This window comes from Epinephelus moara, chromosome 1 (genome assembly GCF_006386435.1).
Source record: "Epinephelus moara isolate mb chromosome 1, YSFRI_EMoa_1.0, whole genome shotgun sequence".
Taxonomy (NCBI): domain Eukaryota; kingdom Metazoa; phylum Chordata; class Actinopteri; order Perciformes; family Serranidae; genus Epinephelus; species Epinephelus moara.
The window spans coordinates 39,040,542-39,064,180 of record NC_065506.1 but is presented as its reverse complement, the minus strand read 5'-3'; the positions used below and the strand labels follow the sequence as shown (position 1 = coordinate 39,064,180).

The following is a 23,639-nucleotide window of genomic DNA, read 5'->3' as shown; positions in this document are numbered from 1 at the left end:
CCCCCCTTTGGCCAATTGATGTAATATTGCTTCATTCGCATCCTCCCATGACCCTCTACCACTGTGCCACATTTCACATGGATTGACCAAGTCAGTGAGGAGAAAAACGTGGAACAGACACACAGACAAGAGTTTTCGTCATTATATAGTAAGATTCATGATGAGAAAGACGACTTACAATGTCAGCGTCCTTTTTCCTCCGCTTTTTGCGTTCAGGTTTAGGTACCTGCTGTAGTGATAAAAACACAAAACAGAGCAACAGGTATGTTTTAGTATTTAGTTATGTCTCTGGATATGTAAGCATTATTATCAAATATCAAGATGATGATACATAAAATCACTTAACTCTAGGAAACTAACGGACAAATAAACCTTTACACAACATGACGTTTAAAGGTTGTAAAGATACTTCCTTTACTTACACAAGGAAAAACATTACACATTCAACTCTCTTATCAGATCCTTAACAATTAAGGTATTTTTTTAAATTTGCCCCCATAACAGAATAAATACAAAGAACTAAAACTGTTTGAAACAGTTCAGACATCGTCCAGTAGGCGTGAATTTGCATATTTCCCTGAGCAGTCCGCAGTTTCGTGTCTTTACCTTGCTGAGCGTGCTGTCCTGAGATTTGTACACCTGCATGAACTCATCCAGGAAAACCTTAAAGGTGTTGACCCACACTGTGACAGGAGACTCTCTCCAGTCCCTCTGCTCCTGCCGCATGGTCTTCTCCAAGATGTGTTCAAACAGAGCGTAGAGGTCTTTGTAGCGGATGCTCTTACCGTCGTCCATCTAGGAGGGAAGACGGAGGGGTCACGGGAAGAGCAAAGTATCCGCCTACCTTGGAATCCCGGTATGAAAGACCTAGTCCTTTATCTAGTACTTTGATTTGATGACAATTTTGCACTCCTATGGCTTTGTTTGAGGAAGAATATCATGAGTATGAGAATATATTTCAGTTTTAAATGATTGTTTAAACAGTGTTGACAGCACTTACTGCGAGCGCCGTAGAGTAAGAGTTGAAGATGTTCAGACGGAATTCCTTCAAAGCCTTTTTAAACACGACGTCCACCATGGTGTCCTTCTTACTGTCCTCTGTGTCCAAGTCGTTGATCTAAAATAGACACCACAATCATCTTGAAAACTGATGCAAACTCAACAGGGGTTTGGAGTCACTCTCCTTCCTAACACATCTGCATCTACAGTATAAGAGAGAGCATGTTTGTACCTTCTTCATGAGGAAGTCGTTCATGCTCCTGTAGTCGTTGGTGCAGGTGAGAATCTGCAGCGCGTCGTTTTGCCACTGAGCCGGCTCCAGAGCCACACTGCTGATCTTAACGCTGCGCCGTCGCTTCACCTTGGGAGACGGCTCCTTGTTCTCCTTCAGGTCTCTGAACCCTCGATCCAGCGTCAGGTCGGGACTGCAGGGGGGCGACATGTTCTCCTGACCTGCGCTGTGTGCGAGAGGATCAGTCAGTGACACCTCAGAGGGAATGATACCACTTTAAAACAAAGGATTTGTGCAGTCAAATGAACCTCAGGTGCGCTCAAAGATTTAAATAAAGACAGTACTTTGGTACTCAACATGAAAGTCCTGGAAATATATGTATTTGCTTTTGAATAACGCACCCTCTCCCAGCAGTGGCCCAGTGTCTCCATAGTCACCATCCAGGGAGTCGGCCCCACAGATCAGCTTCTCTCTCTTCTTGTCCCCGTACTTTGTCTTGCCCCAGAAACGCATCTTACGAACCCTGCAGTAATGCGAAATTAATAAACAATCTTTCACTTATAAGTGACAAAAACATCCTTTTGGTAAAACTAGCAACGCTAAGTTGACGAACAAACCTTCCATCTTGTGAGCTCTTGCGCATCGAGTCCACTTTGACCAAATCTCCTGACGACATGGCTTTGTGTATCTTCTTTTGTTCCTCAGAGCTTGCAGGCTGAAACAACATCAGGTTGGACAACATGTTAAAGACATGCCAAAACCCTAGAAAAGTCTATTTATTGTGAGTGTCCATGTGGCCCATGAGTATATGATCTGAGGACAGCTTCAAGCCAGTAGATGGCAGCATCACATCACTGCAGCTGCACCAGCCACACTGTACATCCACTAGAAACTCTCCCATGTAGCTTAACAATAGGATGACAGATAATACTTGTGAAACATATTGCACAACAACATATGACAAGAGGAATAAATCAGGAAAATAACAGTTAAAAGAGTGTTTTAAGGTGGTGAAGAGTGAATGATGATCTTTGCCAAGTATTCCCAAGGTTTGACTCGTGACCAGCGCTACATGCTAAGAGAGGAAATGTGATCAAGTGAACATGCAAACACTGTTAATTAACCAGGAAGAATAAACCAAGGAGAAGAGTCAGTGTTAACAGCTGTGAGAGAAAGATAAGTCAAATCATGTTAGAGAAGCAGCTACGTTAAAGGTTTAGTGTTTGAAGGAAAAACACATTTCAAAAACTGTCCTGCATCAATTATGATGCATGAAGTCAAATTAATATTCAGTGTTGACAATGGGCCTCAATCACCAAACATTTATAAGAGGGGATTTCATCTTAGAACTCAGGCAGTTTTCACTACATCCAGCTGATCACACTATTCATCGACCCAAAGTAGGGTTTTATGGTGATGTCACTGTCTTGATTATGTGCTTTTGTTTGTGCTTTTGTGTGTTTGTTTGTGCCTATGTGCTTATGTGCTCTTCTATGGACATGTTATTTTAATGTCTTTTTCTTACATATACACATATACCCTCAACCTGCCAGGGACTGCAGATGAAAATTAGCCTGTATGGTTAAATGTGGCACATTTACATGACTTAAGTGATCATGTTCATTAATGTGCACTGTCCTTTTCTATTTGCAGAGAGTGACCAGAGCAAGCCTTCAGGGGTCAGTGTCTCTCCTGTGTCTTACAGTATGTTTTTGGCCTCAGATTTGAGATGTAACCTTTCTTTTTTCTGTCGCCAGTTGTGTGCTCATCTCCAGATAAGATTTCTTGTTCATTTATATTCACTACTGACTCTACTGAGCTCATTTGGCGTTCTCTTTCTGCAGAAATTCCTCAACTTTATAACTACTGAAGTTTTTTTTTTACGTCTACAGTCCAGTGCTCCACCCTCTCATCTCTGGGCTTTCATTTGGGCATTCTTGACTTCACTCTCTCGACTTTTCTTTTCAATTTCTGTGTGTGCACACGGCCCTGCAGTTCCATGCCCTTTAATGTAAATTTGTGGGGCGCTAAAAAGGACAACAGGATTCATTATTATAAGAACACGTGCCAACAATTCTGCGTTTTAAGAACACGTCATGAATCTGACGTAGACTTTTCTTAGGACCTTTCTCAAGAATAAGTGTAAGCAAAAACTCCAGCATACTTATGCAAAAAATTGAAAATGTGCTCTCCGTTCACAAAACATGTTTTTATTGTCTGTACCGAGGGTGCGTACAGAGTTTGGCAAGCAAGCATTTATGTATGCAGCTCCTTATGTGTGGAATCTTCTGCAGAAGGACCTAAAGTTGCAGTCTTTGATTCCTCTCGGCTGCGTCATGCAACTGCCACAGGATTTTTGTGCACAATCTTCTATTTGTCAATGTCATGGTGTATCTTAGCTGATCTTTTAATAATTTGTAGTTGCATTTTTATGTTTTTATGGTTAATTTCTAGTATACATCGATATACTTTTTGGCTTTTCCTTGTAGAAATCTTATTTTGTGTTTTATATTGCTTGTTTTAGAGCTTTACATTTTTATTCTGTATTTTATTTCTGTGTTGTCTGTCTGTAACTTATGTTGCTGCCTGTCTCTCTTAAAGAGATTTTAAATCTCAAGAGGTTTTTCTGGTTAAGTAAAGGTTAAATAAATAAATAATCAAAAAACTTTGGGAAATATTAGTGACTGAGGCCCAGTGATTTCTGGAGGGGTTGTCAAACCAATAAAATATTGGATTTATGGTTGTTTAACAGCCTTGATTTTGTGTCTTCAAAAATTGACATGAATATTTGCATCATACATAAAATCACTGTATATTTTCCCCTCTATTGGAAGCTAAGCGTTTGTTTTAGTACACAGGTATTTCAAAATGTCTTTGAAATACCAGCCTTGAAACACCTTTGAAATGTCTTCCACTCTCACAGAAAGTTAGTGTACATTTTTAGAAAGTTTGTTGAAGCCCAGTTTGAGTCAGTGATGTAGATCGTCTCTGCTGAGGGGGTTAGAAATGTCAAAGAGAAGCCACGCTGTAAGAACGTGTAGAGAGGGCCACTGTTGGCTGGGATGGTGCCTGTTACCATGTCTGAGTCACTGAAACAGGACTCTCTCAGGCCCGCCTCCGTGGAGCTCTGTTTGGAGAGGGGCAGACTGTAATGACGGGGGCTGGTGGGGCTGACGGGGCTGTCGCCATCATATTCATCCTCGTCTGAATCGCCCCCAACTGAGGTGATGGGGGCGCGGGTGAGGAAGTCGGAGCGGGTCCGTGCCATTCTGGCTTTCTTTTTTTGGCCCGCTCTGCCGACCTGGAGTTTCATCAGAAGTGATAACAGCATGTTTAAAAAGAGCCTTTAATAATTAGAGCCTCAGTGCATTGAGTTCCTCATGTAGGTCAGCTGAGTCGTTTTTAGTGTAAAACTGGGAGCTGCCGACATCCATTAATTCAGACACAACACAAAAGGCACTCCTGCAAACTTGCAAACACATGCTACATGTCCGTCTTCTGAAAGAAAAAGGAGAGTTTACTTACATCCCGCGCTTTTGTTCCTTTAGAGGGTTTAGACACTGGAGAGGGTCCTTCTCTGGGAACGGCTGCAGGTGTTTCTTTAGCGACAGCGTCACCATCAAACCTGGAGGACAAAAAGAGGAAGATATAAGTACCAAAAAGTATTCCATATAGTGGCAACCAAGAATGCAGGGTTTAACATTTATAATCTTTTTTTTTTTACTTTCCCTGTCAGGTAAGTGAGACCGAAATCTGTTTGCCCAAAGTCAATTTTTACTTGCCCCTATATAAATTGTTTCATCTATTCTCGATTATCAAATAACAACTAAGATTATACTTAATCGTCATGAAAAATGTCCCAATTTTTTCCGCCTTGCTCTGAAACTTGTGGCAAATTCTAGACGGAGTTGAGAGGAAGGCGAGATGGTTCATTCCTTCGCTACTTCCACCATCAGCTACGGAAAACAAAGGAATACTTCGCACATCTATTTCCAATCAGGTGCGTAGGAGCGGGACGAGAAGAACAAAACTTGTAGAAAAGACTCACGCGCACTTTCTAACTTGCAAAAATAGCGATTTTAATGCTGCAACATTTCAGTGAGTAGACCTTCATCAAGCATGGCTTCTCTTTGTTACAAAACTGTTTGCCTGATGGAGGTCTAGTCACCGAAACGTTGCAGCATTAAAATCATTGTTCTTGTAAGTTAGACAGTGTGCAAGAGTCTTTTCTACAAGTTTTGACCATCAGCTACAGAAAAAAAAAACAATGTGTTAAATTATTTTTACCATCTGCCTGATCGGGCAATGAGTCACTAGATATGCTAGCCCGATGTGACATTCAATCCTTATCGTTGGGCCCTGGAATGTCAATGAAGATGTCATTAAAGACACACCTAAAGCCACTATGTGAATATATGTTGTGTATCTGGTTATGACATCTTTAAAATCAGTGAGGTATAATTTTTTGTTTGTGGAAATGTTAGCCGATCCTGATGAAAAATGGTGCAGTCTGCGCGTTACTATTTATTTCATATTTAATTTCCGTAACAGGGACATTGCACAGCTATTATATAATATATATTATATAAAAAACACAATATATTCATGACACAATGGTATCAGCAATAACAACAGCAACAACAATACAGCTACAACATTAAGATATAACCAGATTTCATAATGTCAGATCAAGTGTTTGAGTTCATGTGTGTTGGGTACATGACTAGGTGGATTTTAGCCGTGATTTCATCTTAAATTTAAAACCAACAAAGCTGTTGCACTGTCTCATCTCACTTGGTACTGAGCTCCAACAGTTTGTAGCTCTAACAGAGGAGACTGATCTACCAGACTCAGTGGATCTGTGCTGTACTGCACAGTCACCTCTGCTGGTCGTCCTCTATGTCCTCCCATCGCCTGAGCACAGTTGTATGAACTCTTTTAATGAAGGAGTGACCAGATCATCACTTTGTACACTAGACTAGCATCAGCAAGACACACAGAGCTGTCAGAGGTCAGTAGATTCTGCCTTTGAATGATGTCACTATGTGTTGCTTTCAGCTTATTCATCTCAGTGTCAGTGGCCGTGTCACAAACCCAACAATATCTGAGTCAGAAATGTTCAAATTCTCCTCTTAGTACTCAATTAATATTAACACAAAACATTTAAGTTACATACATTTAATATATAACCTACTTGGCATTAAAGCTGATGCTAATTGGGAATAAAAGCAAAACAACAATGTACTACTTCATTACTCACTTAGTAAACGTCACTTTGTCCTTCGGAGAGAAGAAGATGTTGCCAGGTTTATCCGTCATACTGACTGTGGTGCCTTGATTACTCGCAGGCTTCTTGGCTGCTGTTCTCGCTCTGGTTCCTCCATCCTTAGACTCCAGAGTGAGCTTGGGCGCCCAGCCCTCAGCAACAGGCCTGCTCTCCCTACGTCTCTCTCTGGGAACAGAAGCAGGTGGAGGAGGCAGCTGAGGACGAGGGGCACTGCTCTGGAGGTCGACACCTGGAGGAGAGTGCACTGATGGGACAGTGGAGTCTGACTGTGTCCTGGCATGAGGAGGAGCGAGCCCCGCTGTCCTCTCTATCAGCAGGGAACTGGGTCTGACCGGCTTGCTGGAGGTTGCAGCTTCACCAGCGTCTGGTCCGCCCTGTCGGCTCTGCTGTATCCTGTGCAGAGCTTCTCCTCTTTGCTTCTCGAACATGTCTCTCTCATACTGAGCGAAGAAAAGGCGCTGGCGCTCCAGCTCTTCTTTCTGTTTCCTGATCTGCTCCATCATCTCCTTTTCATTCTGCTGCTGCTGATTGCGCTGCCTCACCTCCTTCTCCTCGTTCAGTCGCACCAGCTTCTCTATGACGGCCTGGTCAGCCTGAGGGACAGAGGTAGGAACAGGGACGGGACCTTGAGACACAGGCGCTGGCTCTACTTTCTCCCCTGTCTGGGCTGCAGAATCTCGAACCTCTACAGGGGGACGGACGATATCACTCAGCTCTTCGCTTAGCGGCGTTTCTTTCTGCATGCTGATGACCACCACCACAGGGCGGCGCGATGACTCCCGCCTGAGAGGCTTGCCGACAGTGGTGGTGGCTGTAGAGACAGCTGCCTCTGTGTTTTGTTTGGGCTCTTCAGCAGGACGACGGGAGACGACTGCGCTGCCCTCGCTAGCAGGGACGTAAAAGGTAGGGAGGTAGTTCTCGATTTTGGGCGGATGTGTTGGAACAGAGGGGGGTGCCAGATCCGTTTTGGTTTGGCTCTGGCTGCCTGGGTGGGAGATATCATCAGAAACTGTCCTATGTGGTTCAGCTGGCTTCGGGCTTGTTGAAACGACCTCCACAGTGGGCTCAGGTACTGGAGTCACTGAGGGAGGGGAGCAGAGGTCCTCGCTGTCCGTCACCTCCTCTGTCGCCTTGGGAGGCTCGTCGTCCATGCTGAGGAGCTCAAAGCTGCCTTTGGAGCTCTGGCTGTCGGGCGTGCCCTGAGGTGAACGAAGAGGTGGTGTCACAGGGGGCACCAGCTCCACAGACCAGCGTCGCTCCTCAGATGGGGACGAGGCTCCACCGCCGGTCGCTCGCACCTTGAGGAGCTCCAGACTGAACTTAGCCTGCTCCAGCTCTCTCATCCGCCGGCTCTCCCTCTTGGCCCGAGTGGTTTTCTGGCTGGGCTCATCTGCAGTTCTGGACCGCTCCCTCACTACCACAGTGGGACTCTGGATCGAGTCTGCTGCTTCAGTTTGCACTTTTGAGGGACTCTCTCTTGTCCGAGCATGTTCTCTTCCTTCTCCCTCCACTTTAACTGTGCCCTCGTGGCTGCTCAGGATTTGGAGGCTCCTTTCTCGCTGCCCATAGGAACGATCCTCCCACGTGCTGAGGTCCAACCCCATGATCCTCTCAGGCGCCTCCTCGTCTTCTGGTGAGAGACTCACCTGGCCATTCTGCAGCTGAAGCAGCTTCTCCTGTTGCTCCTCCTTCTCCCTCAGACTCTGCTCCTTTAGTTTTTTGAAGCTGTCGATCAAGAAGGAACAGTTACAACTTCATCTGACATCTAACTACCTCCTCCTCCATTTTAACCAGCTTAAGTTATTCATAACAAATTACAACTACTTCTCCAAACTTAGAGTCTGATATAAAATTCCTGCTCTCAGCTGCTCAGCTGATCGCAGAGCTGCTTTGGGTTGGATTGCTTGCGTAATGGCGAGCTTTTACCAGGCCAGGCCTATTAGCACACTGAACAATGACCAAATACACAGCGCACAGGAGCTGTGTGCAAAGATTAATCTGGCTTTCCATCAGCTTGAGCAAAAATAATGCAGTCACCTTCCCTTAGAAGCTATTTCCAGAGTCTGAGTCTTTATAAAATGCTAAAATGTTTGCTTTTTTAAAACTATACTTCAACTGTCTGGCAATAAAAACCAGAAGTGGTGCTACTGCTCATGATGAGGTGTTTTACAGTATGGTTTACCTCTGCCTGGCGAGGAAGCCTCTGCTAATTGCCTGCAGTTGTACCACAGCAGCATACAGCCGCAAGTAGGTCTGTCTGGCTTGGTGACAGCGCCAGGCCGTCTGAATGACCAGAGCTGCCGAGCAGCGCCGCTGCAGCCATAACCTCCACGCCCTCTGCAGCACCAGGGCAGCCTCCTTCCACAGCCTGAACTTCTGACGCTCCCTGAAACCTCGCCAGTGTGTCTGCAGACACAGAGCTGCCCCCTCCTGGACACTGGGGTCATAATCCTCCTCTTCCTCTTCTATGGACCGGAGCATACGCCACCATTTCTGTGAAGAGATGATGATAATAAAGTGTTATTGCCATGATGTTTTTTTTCCCCTTATAGTCACAACCTATGTCCATGTTCACTGAGTACAGCCACTCCATTAGAAGTATAAGTGTCTCTACTCAAGAGGTAATCTCAATTTTCTTTTATGGGACAAATTAAATCCCAGTAAGAGTGGACATGTCTTTGTGTGACATATTGATTTGTACTGTCTTTGTGTTGGACTTTCACACAGATATCACATTAAACTTAAAGGTTAATGGTTTTCCAATAAAACAATGTACAGACTCATACAGAAGTAATCTCTCTCAGTCATCACTTATGACCCAGTAGAAGTGTGTGGTGACGTATTTTTCTGCAGAGCGTCTGCCCTCTGCCTGTATTTTCTTATCTTCTTCTTCTTTTCTGTGTTCAGGACATTTAAGGATGTGTAACTCCACAACGCTCGGATGAGGTTGGAGGTTTTTAAAAAGGTGGCGACCAGGTGCCAGACCGTAAGCAGCAGGTCTCCAAGAGACACAGCGCTAAAAGAATGCAAATATAGCAAGGTGAAATACCAAATGAGCGTGAATCTGGGGTTGGCTTTTATTTTCACTGTCGCCGGTGAGCATGTTTACAAACAGTAACCGACAATCCTGCATAGTATACCTTTAAAAACATTTCCTAGTTTGGTACGTAAGTTAAAAAAAAACATAATAAATTCCCACCTTTTTTAATTGTATAGTAACATATATAGCAAACAGTTAGTCCCTGATTCTCTCACTGTGATGCAGAGCTGTTATGATGACTCTTCGACTGCTGTACAGCAAGCTCTTATGTTTGATATAGTAAAAGCAAAAAGGGTTATTTTGCGAGAATGGAAATCTGCCTTCCCTCCTCGTGTTACAAAATCACTAAATTACTTTTTTTTTTTGTCTTGAACACCTTGAGGAAATTCGTCATCTTAAAGAAATCCGGTACATTCTGTCTAACTCCCTCATCAAGTTTATTGAACATATCAAAAGGATGAGGAGTCAAGCTGACTAACCACACTGGACTGTACACTGTGCTTTGATCTGCCAGGACACTAGGTTAACGTTGGACCTTCCCTGACCACTCATGGTCTTCACCCCATGGATGCTTTCTCTCTTTCCAACCTTCCTGTGGACACAGTATGAACTGGCGTAAAATTGTGTTGTTGTTTTTTCTCTAGCTGACAGTGTGTGTCCCTTAAATTATACTTTCTTATCATCATTATCATTTATTTTTATCATTTAGTTTTTGTCGTCGTGTTTTTTTTTTCTTACGTCCGTGTTTGTGTATTGTTCAAGTGTTAAAAACGGGAAAAAAACTATTAAAAAAACATTTTTGTCCTTTCATTTCAAATTTAGTAAAGATGCACGATATTAGATTTTTTGCCAATATGTCGATATGCAACAATTCATTTGACCAATAACTGATATCAATACATCCATTTTTTTTCTCCGCCTAATTTTAGTGATCATCAAGTCTCTTCTGTAGTGGAATTAACATCATATCATACATGCATACTCTTATCGTGATGGCCCACCAGCAGATGGAGACATGAAATACAATGTTTTTCAATGTATGTAATATTCATTCATTGTGCAAGTTAAGAGAAAGCATGTTGGCCGATTCTGATTCATTTTAAAGCCAATATCGGGCGATACTGATATCATCGTGCATGCCTAACATTTAGTTTTGCAGTGAGTTAGGACTGGGCAATATGTGGCAGACCAACACCACAGTATAATTACCTGTATCTTTCTGATACTGATTAGTATGACAATATCGCAAATGAAAGTCACATGAAATCACATATATGATGACTAATGCAATGAACTGGTCATAGTTACAGTATGCATTATGTCATACAAACCTTTTCACCTCAGTAAAACAAAAACTTAGATCGCTACATTATTTGTTAGTCTTTAAAATGAGCTTGCATTCAATAATTTGTACAGGAAGTCTTTGTAAAACTCTAACATGGTATAAGCACATTAATCATTTTAGTTCCACTGAGTCAATAAGCAATATACTGAATTAACGCTCAGCCACACAAACAATTTTCAGGAGCATATTCCAAAACAAAAAAGCAATAAAAAGTGATTTAAATCATACAGAAGGAAAATATATAAATGAAGCAGATGGAGATGAGAGCGTGAGAAGCACTGTGCTGTACCTGGATGCAGATCGCTGCCTCTCTCATCCTGACAAACTGCTTCCTCTCCAGGTGGGCTCTGAACAGCCGCTGCAGCGTGACGATGCGTCTGAGAACTTCAGCGTGGAGCACGGCCTGCAGCCGCTGACGCCCAGCCTCCCGCAGGAACACCTGAGGGGAGGGGCCATGATGGTCAGCACAGGGTAACACACACACACTGAATGAAGAATGGGGTTAATAAAGAGATGCACACACACACTCTGCTCACACACACACCTCAGAGATCTTTGGCTGGACACATGGACACAAGTATGTTAGGTATGATGGTCTAATTATATAGACAGCACCCTGAAGGCAGAGACATCTCCATCATGACTCATTCATAACCACACCAAATATGGGGCAGTGTCTTCATTGTCTGGAGGTCGGATGCTTTCAGGTAATATCCCCGACACAATTATTTCCCTTTGTCTGTGACTCTTTATAAAAGTTTCTGTAACTCAACATTTTAATAAACTAACTGAGTCTGAGTCATTTTAAACCCCCACAGTATTTTCAATGAATCACTTTTGGGTCTTAGACTGACATTTTCCACATTTCTAAATGCCTCATCATGCAGCAACAGATAGTATAGCATACAGTAAAACACAAAATAACATACAGTACAGTATATTGAGCCTAAACACTTTTCACCTGTGCTTCCCATCTGAGATTGCCTCTGCTAACCTCAGACCAGACCCCGTGCTTTGGTCCTCCTCACTGCGCCTCGTCTAAATCGTTGAGCTCACCATGCCCTGGGAGGATGCTGTGGAGGAGGCCTACGAGCGCAAGAGCCTTAAGTATGCCGAGCTGGCAGCCGACACTGAGCAACGTGGCTGGAAAGCAAAGGTTTGCCCAGTTGAAGTGGGCTGCAGAGGCTTCATAAGCAAGTCAACTACCAGGCTAAGCCCAACGTCAGGCCATCAAAGGCCTCTCTGGTGCAGCCAAACAGGCAAGCCAGTGGCTACTGATTAAGAGGAGAGACACCACTTGGGCCTGAAATGCCACTAACAACAGCAGGGTTCAGGGGAGTAAAGGAAGAGGGGGGCGCACCTGGAATGCCAGGTGCTGCTGATGAGCCCTCTGGAGGTGTCGTGGGCCTATCATCGAAACACTAGTGAAGGAGGGCACCCACCTGATGACTCCAATGAAGCTTTTACCTTCCCTAAACCCCCACCCCCTCCCCCAGCATGGCTCCAACTATCATTCACAATCCCAAGTATGTGCAACAACAATCAACCAGTTAAAGGATAACTTCGGTATTTTTCAACCTGGGCCCTATTTCCCCATGTGTATGTGTGCGTATGATTCATAGGTACAACTCATTCTAAAATTGGTTCAGTATTGAGGGAGCTGGATGCAGCCGGCAGCCGCGAAACGAGCTAAAACGGTAACGGGGCAAATGCGTCCTGTATAAGTTTGCGCATTATAAAAGTGCTTTTTTTCGCCACTGACGGTTCAGATCGCCAGTGCTATCTCTGTACATAGCATACTAAGCGTTTCCCTTACCTCTGGGCTGTGTGACGTCATATCGCGAGAGCTTTGCTTGTTGCCAGAAGAAAACAGAGGAGCCATGCTGAGCGCCGCTCAGAGTGGCGTTGGTTGTCCCGGAGTACAGTTGAGAGTTTTACTGCATCGATTGAAAACTATGGTTCGTGTTTGTGCTTATCCGAACTGCAAGAACAGGATGTNAACGCTTAGTATGCTATTTACAGAGATAACACTGGCGATCTGAACCGGTCAGTGGCGAAAAAAAGCACTTTTAATGCGCAAACTTATACGGGACGCATTTGCCCCCGTTAGCGTTTTTGCTCGTTTCGCGGCTGCCGGTTGCATCCGCCTCCCTCAATACTGAACCAATTTTAGAACGAGTTGTACCTATGAATCATACTCACACGTACACATGGGGAAATAGGGCCCAGGTTGAAAAATACCGAAGTTATCCTTTAAACTACGCAATGGTGTCTGTCACTAGATACGATCTCCCATATTCAAAGGCGTGGCCACGAGGCGTTGCTATAGCCTATGAGTCAGATGCACACCTCGCTCCTCCACAGCTCCAACCTCTTGTTCATATATTGTTACTTCTGGCTCCAAAAATCCAAGATGGCGACAGCAGAAGTGCTGAATTCAGGGCTCCAAAATGTGAGTCCACAATACAATGAGTGAAGTCACAGTAACTTTGTTTGTTATTTTATACAGTCTATGTTGCTATACTCAGTTACCAAAGAGTATCGATGTGAGTTCTTTACAGTTACTATCCCCAGAAATGGAAATGGTGGAGGCTGAAGGAACCAAAGTAACTGTGGAGAACAAATAAGTCTGTCCTGTGTTGTTGGCAGTTAAGGAAAATTGAAAACGATCCATTCATCTTTGTGACAACTATGGCACCAACAATAATACCACTTGGAAAGTTGAAAAGTTAAAAATTATTACCCTTGATATTCCTCTTGAATTCCCACTGAAGTGGAAGTGGTATAAAGATTTTTTTTCCATACCACACATCTTATATTTTCAATCATCTTGTTCCAAAACTTATCAAAAGCTGAAATTAGAGTGTGATAAATATTTGAAACCACACACTAGGTTTTTTTTTATGGCTGCACCACTAGCTCACATTAAATATTAATTGGTTTATACAGAACTTACTGTCTGCATAGCTGTTTTGGTATTGATTAAAACCTTTGGACCATCATTAAAATGGAAACATAACTTGCGAGACCTGAAGAAATCTCAACTGTGTAACACTCATTTTTTTAATGACAAACACATTTTTTAAAATGTTTTTGTACAGTAGAGGGGGCTTACTCAGTCAGGGATAATGTGCTGTATGAAAAACAGATGTCACATCATGCTTTTTTACTGTATTTGTTTATCAGCTGATTCAAAGAACTGCAAAAAGGAAAGAGGAAAGGAGAGGGCAGGGTAAATACCATTGTCTTTCCCACTTGGTACCCCTCTGGTTCCAGGTCTAGCTGGTCCAGACTCTGCAGGATGCTCTCTCTGGTGGCAGTGGTGCCCTCTGGGAGCAGCACGCAGAAGTGATGGACAAAATCCTGTCAAGAGAACAAGGACAGGTGTTAATGAGAAATACATGTTACCCTGCAGCATCTGTTCTGGATTTTATGTTTGTGTTATGTGCGCACGATTTGTGTCCAGTAATGTGTCTAATATAATTTTTCTAACACTGGACTGAAGACAGGATTAACTGGTTGGGATGTACAACAATGTGGCCCTGAATTTGAAATATAAATCTCGACCAGCGGCGGAAACCAAAGCAGCCTCCTGCGGCATCTCTAGAGTAGAGTAAAAATCTGTCAAGGCACATGTGGTTTCAGGTAAAAGTCCACGCTGTCCATATTTGCAGGGGTTCAAACATCATGGCATAAATATGCTGAACTCCCACTCTTCAAACTGAGGCCCATTGTCTGAATCCAATACACTCCGCACCCTGGGCTGCAGGGGGTGGATAGGGAAACAGATGCTGTGTTTATACAATTACAAGCATGGGGAGTGTTTCGGAGAGCCGAGGACAATGGAGAGGCTCTGTTCTGAGGAGTCGGGAAACAGCAGAGTCCTCCAAAGTGATGCCATGCCCAAGATATTTCTCATTAGTGCTGACCGCGGCACTAAATATGTTTGGGGCAAATTTCTGATAAATGAAAATGTCTGATGCTGAAATCATGCGAGTGAGCTCATCAAAAACAGTTTTATGAGCTTTGCACTCAGTTTAGATTTTATGGTCGGTCCACACAAATATATCGTGACATCTTTATATTAGTTTTTAAATGCTCATGGGAACTACTTTCAAGTTGTGGAAGTAGATTCAAAGTAAAAAATACTGCAGAAAGTGGCCTCTGTAACTGATATATTATATTGTTAATACAGATGCAACGATATGTGAGGAGCATTTTACTGTTGCAGTTGTTCAAGATGGAACTAGTTTTAACTACTTTAAATACAGTTTGGTAGTTTAGTCCGATGGTTCCCAGTGTAGGGAAGGGTGTAGCAAAGGGTCACAAGTTAAATCTGAATGGTTGTGAGATGATAAATTGGAGGAAAAAGAAAGAATTCTGTTACTAAAATTCATTTTTTCCACTTTTTTTTTTAACTTTTATTTTTGGTTCTTAAGAAACATTGGATAATCTTACTTGTTTGGGTGTCAAACACATTCAAATAAAGCCATCTGAGAAGTTTAAAGGACAGGTTTCTCTTTGGTGTAACTGGTAACAACTCATGAGGTGTGTTTCCATCCACCTGTTTCTATGTGCATTTTCGATTTGCACATGAAAAAAAAACTTGAAATATCGCAACAACGTTTTTATGCTTGGGTAGAGGAAAAGTTACCGAATCAATAAAAGGTAAATGCGACAACAGACTCAGCGAAGACATGATGACGTACAGTTGTGTCATATCACTGCTTGGGCTCTCATCGTCTTTTACAGCTTATGAAAGCACAGAGCTGTTACTAGAATTCTTTAAAGAGCGCATAGCTGTAATATTAGCTGTTCAAAAACTATATTTCTATTATCCAGTGTTGTCTCTGTTATTGCACATCCCATGTATTCCTTTGTTGAGGTTTGATTGGTGCTCTTTTAAATACGCCCTCTTGTTGCGCCCTCTTCTGAAGTGGCAAACCGGAGAATTAGCGGCACCCACTGCTCATCTATATGAACCAACTCAGTAGTAGAGCAGTTCCTTGTCCACGGCGTCTGCCTTGTTGCACTGCCATGTTTCTACAGTAGACAAACCAAACACTGGCTCTCGACAGGGCCATTCGCAATTTTGAGCCAGCCACTGTAGTTCTCCTACACGCTGGCACACAGGAGAAGTTTCAGTTGGTTGCAATCTGCAACCTCAGCTGCTAGATGCCACTAAATCCTTCACGCTAGAACTTTAATTCGCAGTACCTTCGGATGGAAACCCAACTACAGACATCTGAAACATGAGAAGGAGCCCAAACTAGACACTGTGTTTTGGCAAAGAGGTCACAAACCAAAGAGGTTAGGAGTCACGGGTTTAACTTTTAACAGTGCAATGTATTTTAAGATTAGCATGTTTTTTGAATGTAATATCTTAATCTTAAAAGAAATGAGTAGTAACAGCTGTCAGATGAATATAGTAGAGGCAAGTGTTTTACTCTGAAATGTAGTGCAGTGGAAGCATCTCTGTTTTAGTAGCATGAAGTGGATAAACAGTAAAGTACAGGTACCTCAAATTTGTACACAAGTGCAATATTTGGGCACATGTACTTAGTTACTTTCCACCACTGCAATTTTCTAGTCAAGTTAAAGTTAGTTAGTGTCTACAGCGAGGTCTGTGTATTATCCTGAGTAACTGGGACACTGTTTCTGGAAAGAGTCAGGTCTGTTTAAATGACTGAAATGACTCATTTTCAATACTTTGAGTGCCATATTTAAATTCCATTACTTTGACTGTATTTGGGAGGCAACAGGCATCTCCTAACCCCAGTAAACAGAACCTAAACGACCTGCGCTGCTCCAGTAGATACCACTATGGGTAGAAACATAAGCTGTGATTTGGTGAGGTGACTCCTTAACAAACTAAAGCACAGAGACTTAATCTTCGCCTAAAACCTTGACGTGACATGACTGGCACAAATGAACATTCAACACCACCAAATGGAAACTAATGTAAGAGAGAACTGGAGAGGGACTGAGCCACTCCCAAACGTTCTCTGTCCAAAAACTCACTTCCAATCTGCATTAAAACACGATCTGCTTTATTAGTCATACAGCGTTTCTCACAGGGTTGACATCATTCGTACAAGAGCCAGCGTGGTTAAGATGGCTGCCACCTCACGTCCCCCACAATTCCCTCCTGACACAACACACAATGAAGCTGCAGCTCAAACAGCTCCAGCGACATGTTTTCTGCAGATGAATTCATCACTGGCACAGAAACTGGTGGAAACCTGAGTGTCGTTTAAGTTTCGGGACGTTAGCAGTGAGATTGATAGTGCAGCAGCGGTCTGGCCTGCACACGCCCGCACAGAGGGAACATGTTAATGCGATCTGCTGCTGCTGGACTCCTTTTACTATTTGGCTTATCGACTGTTTGCTTCATGGATAACATGATACTTGGAATTTCTACACAAAGAGTAGAGGATAAAGTGGGTCTGTTTTAACTCTCAGGAAACTAACATCATTTAAAGGGGAACTCCACCAATTTTACACTTCAAGGTCAGTTTAATCGTCATATTCAGCCTGTGAAAACTGTTATATGATGTGTTCTGTGGCTCTGGATGAGCTCTGTCATGATAAAATAATGCTCTGACTGGGCTCAAACTCAACTTTATTTTGTAACACAAATCTGCTTTAGAAACAGGCGCTGTGGAGTGTAAAATGTGGGCATTTACTACATGTGGAGGGTTGAAAGATGCTTTTAGTTTAATCATGGCAAGTGGAGAATGCAGTGCTTTGGAAGCTTGTACAGAATAAAACAAAGTCCAGATATCTTTCCATCTGCTGCTGTGATTTTTGCACAGTTCTTTGTTTTCATCATTCTACATAATTCATTATGTCTGGACCACTACCACCAGTGGTGGAAAAAAATATATAAAAGTAGCAATACCGCAATTTTAAAATACCCCATTACAAGTTTAAGTCCTTTTCTCAAAAAGCTTAAATCAATAAAAAAAAAGTTTTGGGGGTTGCTGAAAGTTTTCCTGAGCTGGTATGAGTTAATGAGAGAATGCTTTTGTACTCATTTACTAAATGTGCAGGGGCAAATGAAAAGATGCTTTTAGTTTAATCATGGCAAGTGGAGACTGTGATATTTTTGGAGCTTGAACCAAATTAAACAAAGTCCAGATATCTTTCCATCTGCTGCTGTGATTTTTGCACATTACTTTGCTTTTACCATTTTACATAATTCATTATGTCTGGACTTGAAGTAGCAATACTGCATTATAAAAATACTCCATTACATGTTACGGTACTTTACTCAAAAATCTTACTGATCTGGAATAAAAGTACACAGCAGCATAAAATGGAAGACCTCAAGTAAAGTGCAATTAATGTATCTCAAATGTATACTTAGGTCTAGTGTGAAGGGTTTAATGACAACTGGTGAGGGTTGCATCATTGCAACAAATGGAAACTTCCAAGCATGTAGGAGGACTACAGTGGCTGAAGCGTTTGTCCGTTCTGGGAAACTGCAGAAACAACATGGCGAGCTGCATGGGAAAAGGACCTGCTCTGTATGTAGATATAAACAGCTCATTCTAAGGAAATAAAAACACGATTCTTGTTTTCAGGTGATTATATACAAAAAAAGCAAAAGTATAGGTGACAATTAAGAAAATCTTAACTTAAATGTTTAAAGGAATACTTCACCTACAAAATGACCATTTGTATATCCATTACTCACCCTGTGTTAGGCTGAATTCATGAAGAAAACTGAACGAAGAATCCAAAAACTGAGGAAATTCTTCTTTTTTAAAGATTATTTTTTGGGCTTTTATGCCTTTATTGGATAGGGCAGGTTAAGTGTGAAGTGTGAGGAGGGAGAGAGGGGATGACATACAGCAAGGGGCTGTGGGCTGGAATTGAACCCGCAACCACTGCAGCAAGGACACTGCCTTTATACGTGGAGTGCCTGCTCTACTCACTGAGCTACTGGGCTACTGAGCTAACTATTTGAAGTGCATCTGCAGGGTGTAAATGTGTGTGTTACCTTGAAGCTGTACTTGACGTTGTAGCCCGACTGGCGAATGCGCACAGTCTCCAGCATACCTGTGTAACGCAGCTGCCTCAGCACCAGGTTATCGTTAAAGCGTAAAGGCAGCTGAGAAAGAGAAGAAAAAGATAATGAAGGAGAGGAGGGGGATGAATGACAGAAGAGGGAAAGCGACAGGCGGCAGATGTTACAGAGGAGAAGCGGGGGGGAAATGATAAACAGATATACTTAAGTTCAAACTTCAAAAGGAAATGAAAAATGCTTTGAAAACTAAACCAAAGCAGTCAGAGTGGCCGCAGTCTGGAGCAAGAGCACTGTACCTTCTCAGCATTGGAACGGATGCACTTGACAAAATAAGGCTCAGACTGACCCAGAGTCTCCATTAGCTTAGTGAGGGAGGCCTGAAACAGACACAACAACAACAACACAGAATATGAGGTGTATATAGAGGCACATTGCAGCTCAGTCAGCTGTGAATAACTGTTGATCCATCTGTAAGTAAAACTCAAGATTAAAGTCACTGCCCGGAATCATAAATACAAGCAACATGTCCACGGAGAAAAAAGCAGCCATGTGTGCAGTATTTCCATGTGCAATTATTGTGTGTGTGTAAACAAACGCACATGTGTGTCAGCATGTGTGTGTGATAATTCAGTGGCAGGAGGTATTCAGTCTCCTCCTCCTCCTCCTCCTCCTCCATGGGAGATTAAAGCAATCAGCGCAGCACAGGATGTGGGAAGTGAAGTCATCCACACACTGGGGCCAGGGCTGCCTGCCAGAGGGGCCTCGGCACTCATCTCTACCTCCAGCAGCCAGAGCACTGAGTTCACGTTCAAAGGGTTTCTGGGGTTGGTGAAAGTTTCTCTGAGCTGGTGTGTGTTACCGGCTGCAAACAAGACACATTTCTGACCTGATTATTCAGAATGTTAACAGCAGCTGTCCGTCTCATTTATCTCATGTTTAGGGAAGTTTTTTAAAAGAAAATACTTTGGAAGAGCAGAGCACCAGCAACTAACAGTTTTCCTCTTTGCTTTCAGCAGTTTAAATGATAAGAATAAGCTCATTCTTGGGTCTCGTCCAAGAGGCGACCTCCGAGGCTGAAAAATGAAGCCAATGTGGACGTGCCAAAAAACTGCAGTTCCTTGAACGACCACTTGAGGCTGGCTCCAGAAGCAAGTCAATCCCCACAGACTTCGATGTAAAGATGTGCCCATCTTTACAGCAGAAATAAACATGTTTACAGCCTGATAAAAAAACAGTTTTGGTCTCTTTAGCTAGTCTTTTTGTTCATGACAACTGTCTGGGGGATACATTTTTTATATAACTCATTCATTTAAATTTTTATCAACGTCTAAAGAGAGCGTGGCCATTTTGAGTGACAAACTCAAGGCTTTAAAATGGGAGTCCACAAACCAACGGGTGACGTCACTGTGGCTTCACCTATTATTTTTATCAGAGCTCCTACACCTTCTTAAACATCAAATTCAAGAACTTTTCAAGGACTTTCCAGGCCAACTTTCCAAAAAATTCAAGGACCTAGCGCAGCATAGTTTGAGATACAGATCAAGGTTAATTACTGTTACAGCAATAAGAATTTTTACAGCGAGAACCATAGACGTATATAAAGATCGACGACTTAATAGCTCCCCAAAAGTGAAGCCGAAACATATAGATTGCCCCCTGGTGGCTGGCTGCAGTACAGGTCATAAACCTCACCCACTCCATGTTAGCGGATGGGATATGGGCCAAAGTAAAAAAACAAAGTACACATTAAATACATTTTTCCCAGTCATTTCAGTTAGCTTTTATCACACTGCTGTATGTTCTAAGTGTTCATTTTCCTGATAAGTTTGGTTTTAATTAGTTATTTGATGCAATATAAAGGGTGTGTGATGTCATGACTGATGGCTGTATCTGCCAATCAGTGTGCTCGCCATTAGTGGCACTGCTTGCAATTGGTCGGACAAGTGTTTGGGTGAAGGCTCGAGACCGCAGAGATCGCTAGTGCGCAGACCCTGGCTCCAAATGACGTCACCAGCACAAGATGGCAGCCGCAGTTGCTGGGATATTTTGGCTTCATTTTTGTACAGAGGGAGGAAGTGGAGACGCGTCGTCTATCTTTATACACAGTCTATGGTGAGCGCTGACAGGCTTTACAGAAGCTCACAGACAACAACTAAACAGAGAGGCTTGAGTTTTAAAACATTACATCAGAAGGTTGGAAACTGAAAACACGACTGAAACAGATCCACATTTGAAGAGTTCTTGTACAAAATATATAAATTCAAAAACTTTCAAAGACCCGTATCTTTTTATGTCTATTTTAGAAAACTTTCAAGGCCTTAATTTTACTTTTTAAATTCACAAACTTTAAGGATTTCAAGGACCCGTGGGAACCCTGTTTTACACAGTCTATGGTCTCATCTCCTGCTTCTTAGTGAGGAGCCTTGTGTCAGAAACTTTCTCACCAAGTCTTTTTTTAAATGAGGCATTTATTCAGTTTTTGTGTCTTAAATTCCCAGACACTATGTCATACATTTAAGACCTTTGGGTGGGTGTGTGAGCTACGTAATAGACTTCACACACTTTATGAAACAAATACAGGGATAAGACAGTGGACAGTGGAAGCTGTGGGGCAGGCGGAGGAATGGAGGAATATCTCCGCCCACAGCCGGCTGGAAAAAACGACACACCTTGTTTTTATCATATTCACAGCTGGAGGGAGATTCCTCGGTGCAGCTCAGGCTAATCGTGTTATTTTTACTCTGAGAGCAACGAAAGGCAAATCGTCGAGCTCTGCAGTGTGCTACTGACTCTGTGTGTGTGTGTGTGTGTGTGTGTGTGTGTGTGTGGGGCTGACCTGGAACTGTGCGCTGATACTGGGTGGTTTCTTCTTCTTGTGGAGGTGAAGCAGTGACTTGGTGATGCGGTCGTGGAGCGTCAGGTTGCTGAGGTACTTCAGGGACTTGACGTTCAGTAAATGCTGCAGGTGTGAGGTCAGAGTCAGATGATAATGTTGATAATGTAACACTACATTAAAATCTATGTCGTCTATTAGGATAAATTCAAGACATCCTGGACTGTACCTTTGGAAGAACTGGCTTCGATTTGTAGTTTTTGTTCCTCCTGTTCAGAAAAAAACAAAATCAGAAAGTTATTCCAGCAGTCGAGCAATAAAATCCCTCTTTTTCTTCTATAAATCAACAGGTGAGAGGAATATTTTTTTAAGTAAAAGGTCAACAAAGAACTGAATTAATTCCACAAATTCTTCCTGAGTGGGTCATACTCATGTCAGTAAACTTTATTCATCCCTGTGGGGAAATTCTCTGTTCACTTGCTCCCCTCCACAGGGAGATCAGAGGTCAGAGGTCAGCTACAGCAGCACCTCCAGAGCTGGTAGGAATGTCTGCTGACACTGAGTATGAACTCTTTCAGTTTTAAGGACGTCTCTGGGCCACACTGCTTACACATTACTGTGTAATCTTGAAATAAGTGTTAAAGGGGAGTGTAGAGCATCATGGTGACTGTGGGTGCGTGTTGTTACTGACATGAGGATGTCGTGGGCTCTCTCAAGGAGTTTGCTGCTGGCAGAGTTGACAAAGATGCCGTCTTCCTCTGTGTTGGAGCTGCCGGATGACAAGCGTCTCAGACGACCCACGCGGCCGTTCCAGCCGAGGCCCGGAGAACTCCTTTGGACAAAACAAGCACAGAGAGTAATGACTGTGATTCATTCATAAAAATACAAACTTTACATATAATGTTGCATATACCTTAGTCTAAGAACTTCTATTAGAGGACACTTTTGGGGCAAACTGAACTTTGTATTTATCTTGATAGCTATAATAATAGATCTAAAGATTATTGTTATTATATCAGAAAACTTCAATTAATAGCCCAGGCTATTATTTGCTTAAATCACTGAACTCAACAGGTCTACATTTGGGACAGGCGTCCACATGCGACGGGCCCTGCTCAGCAAAGATGGGAAATACAACCAAATTGTTTACTTAAACCAGTATGAATATTACTTGTATAAAAATTAGACTTCAGATAACATAACAGTTATGAATCATTCATTTGATCTAGCTCCGACAGACAGTGCATCATAGAGGGAGTGAGTTACGGCACCCGACATACCCACAGACCACCTCTTTATCCTGTTAAAACAATCCTCACAACTTCATGGAAAAACCCTTTTGATTCTTTTAATCCGAGGAGCCTTATGGACTAAAGGAATATGAATAATTTACAGGGTAATTGAGGAATGGACAAATAATTTGAGGTAGCCGACAACCTGGTTTTACACATATGAAGAAGGACTAGGTGTTTAACTAGGCTTTTAAATGAAGTTTTATGGTAAATATTATTTTATAGTTTGGCTAAATATTTTTAGTAGAGAGCTTGAAAGAATAAAAAAAAAATCTGAATCAATTTCAGCAGTTATTCCTCCTCATTTAGTTTGTAAATTCAAAATCCATTCTTTATTATTATTATTATCATTATTATTATTAAGAAAGTGTCAGCAGTCACCTCCAGTCTCTCTCTCTAAAACCTACAAATCAGGTTAGAAATCTCGGGGTAATAATGGACTCAATAACATCAGCAGCTTTTTACCATCTAAAAAACATTGCCAAAATCAAAGGTATAGTGTCTAAACCTGACTTGGAGAGACTTATCCATGCATTTGTCTCTAGTAGGTTAGACTACTGTAACGGCCTGCTCACTGGC

At 42.5% G+C, this 23,639-nt stretch overlaps 1 protein-coding gene across 5 annotated transcripts in view; it reads right to left on the bottom strand.

Moving 5' to 3' along the window:
- Positions 1-23,639, bottom strand: part of myo9aa (myosin IXAa) — a 163,653-nt gene that overhangs the window by 11,906 nt on the left and 128,108 nt on the right. For 3 of the 5 annotated variants that reach the window (XM_050042063.1, XM_050042087.1, XM_050042080.1), the window contains 17 exons: positions 22,460-22,600; positions 21,998-22,037; positions 21,772-21,894; positions 19,232-19,312; positions 18,909-19,019; positions 14,144-14,266; positions 11,193-11,342; positions 8,701-9,011; positions 6,492-8,243; positions 4,757-4,856; positions 4,308-4,532; positions 1,849-1,946; positions 1,634-1,754; positions 1,232-1,456; positions 1,001-1,117; positions 607-795; positions 179-229 (listed from right to left, as the gene is read on the bottom strand). In XM_050042063.1, the coding sequence (XP_049898020.1) occupies positions 179-229; positions 607-795; positions 1,001-1,117; positions 1,232-1,456; positions 1,634-1,754; positions 1,849-1,946; positions 4,308-4,532; positions 4,757-4,856; positions 6,492-8,243; positions 8,701-9,011; positions 11,193-11,342; positions 14,144-14,266; positions 18,909-19,019; positions 19,232-19,312; positions 21,772-21,894; positions 21,998-22,037; positions 22,460-22,600 (3,958 nt within the window). Of the gene's footprint in view, positions 1-178; positions 230-606; positions 796-1,000; positions 1,118-1,231; positions 1,457-1,632; positions 1,755-1,848; positions 1,947-4,307; positions 4,533-4,756; positions 4,857-6,491; positions 8,244-8,700; positions 9,012-11,192; positions 11,343-14,143; positions 14,267-18,908; positions 19,020-19,231; positions 19,313-21,771; positions 21,895-21,997; positions 22,038-22,459; positions 22,601-23,639 lie in introns of all 5 variants that reach the window. The other 2 variants (XM_050042071.1, XM_050042094.1) reach the window with 2 other exon arrangements.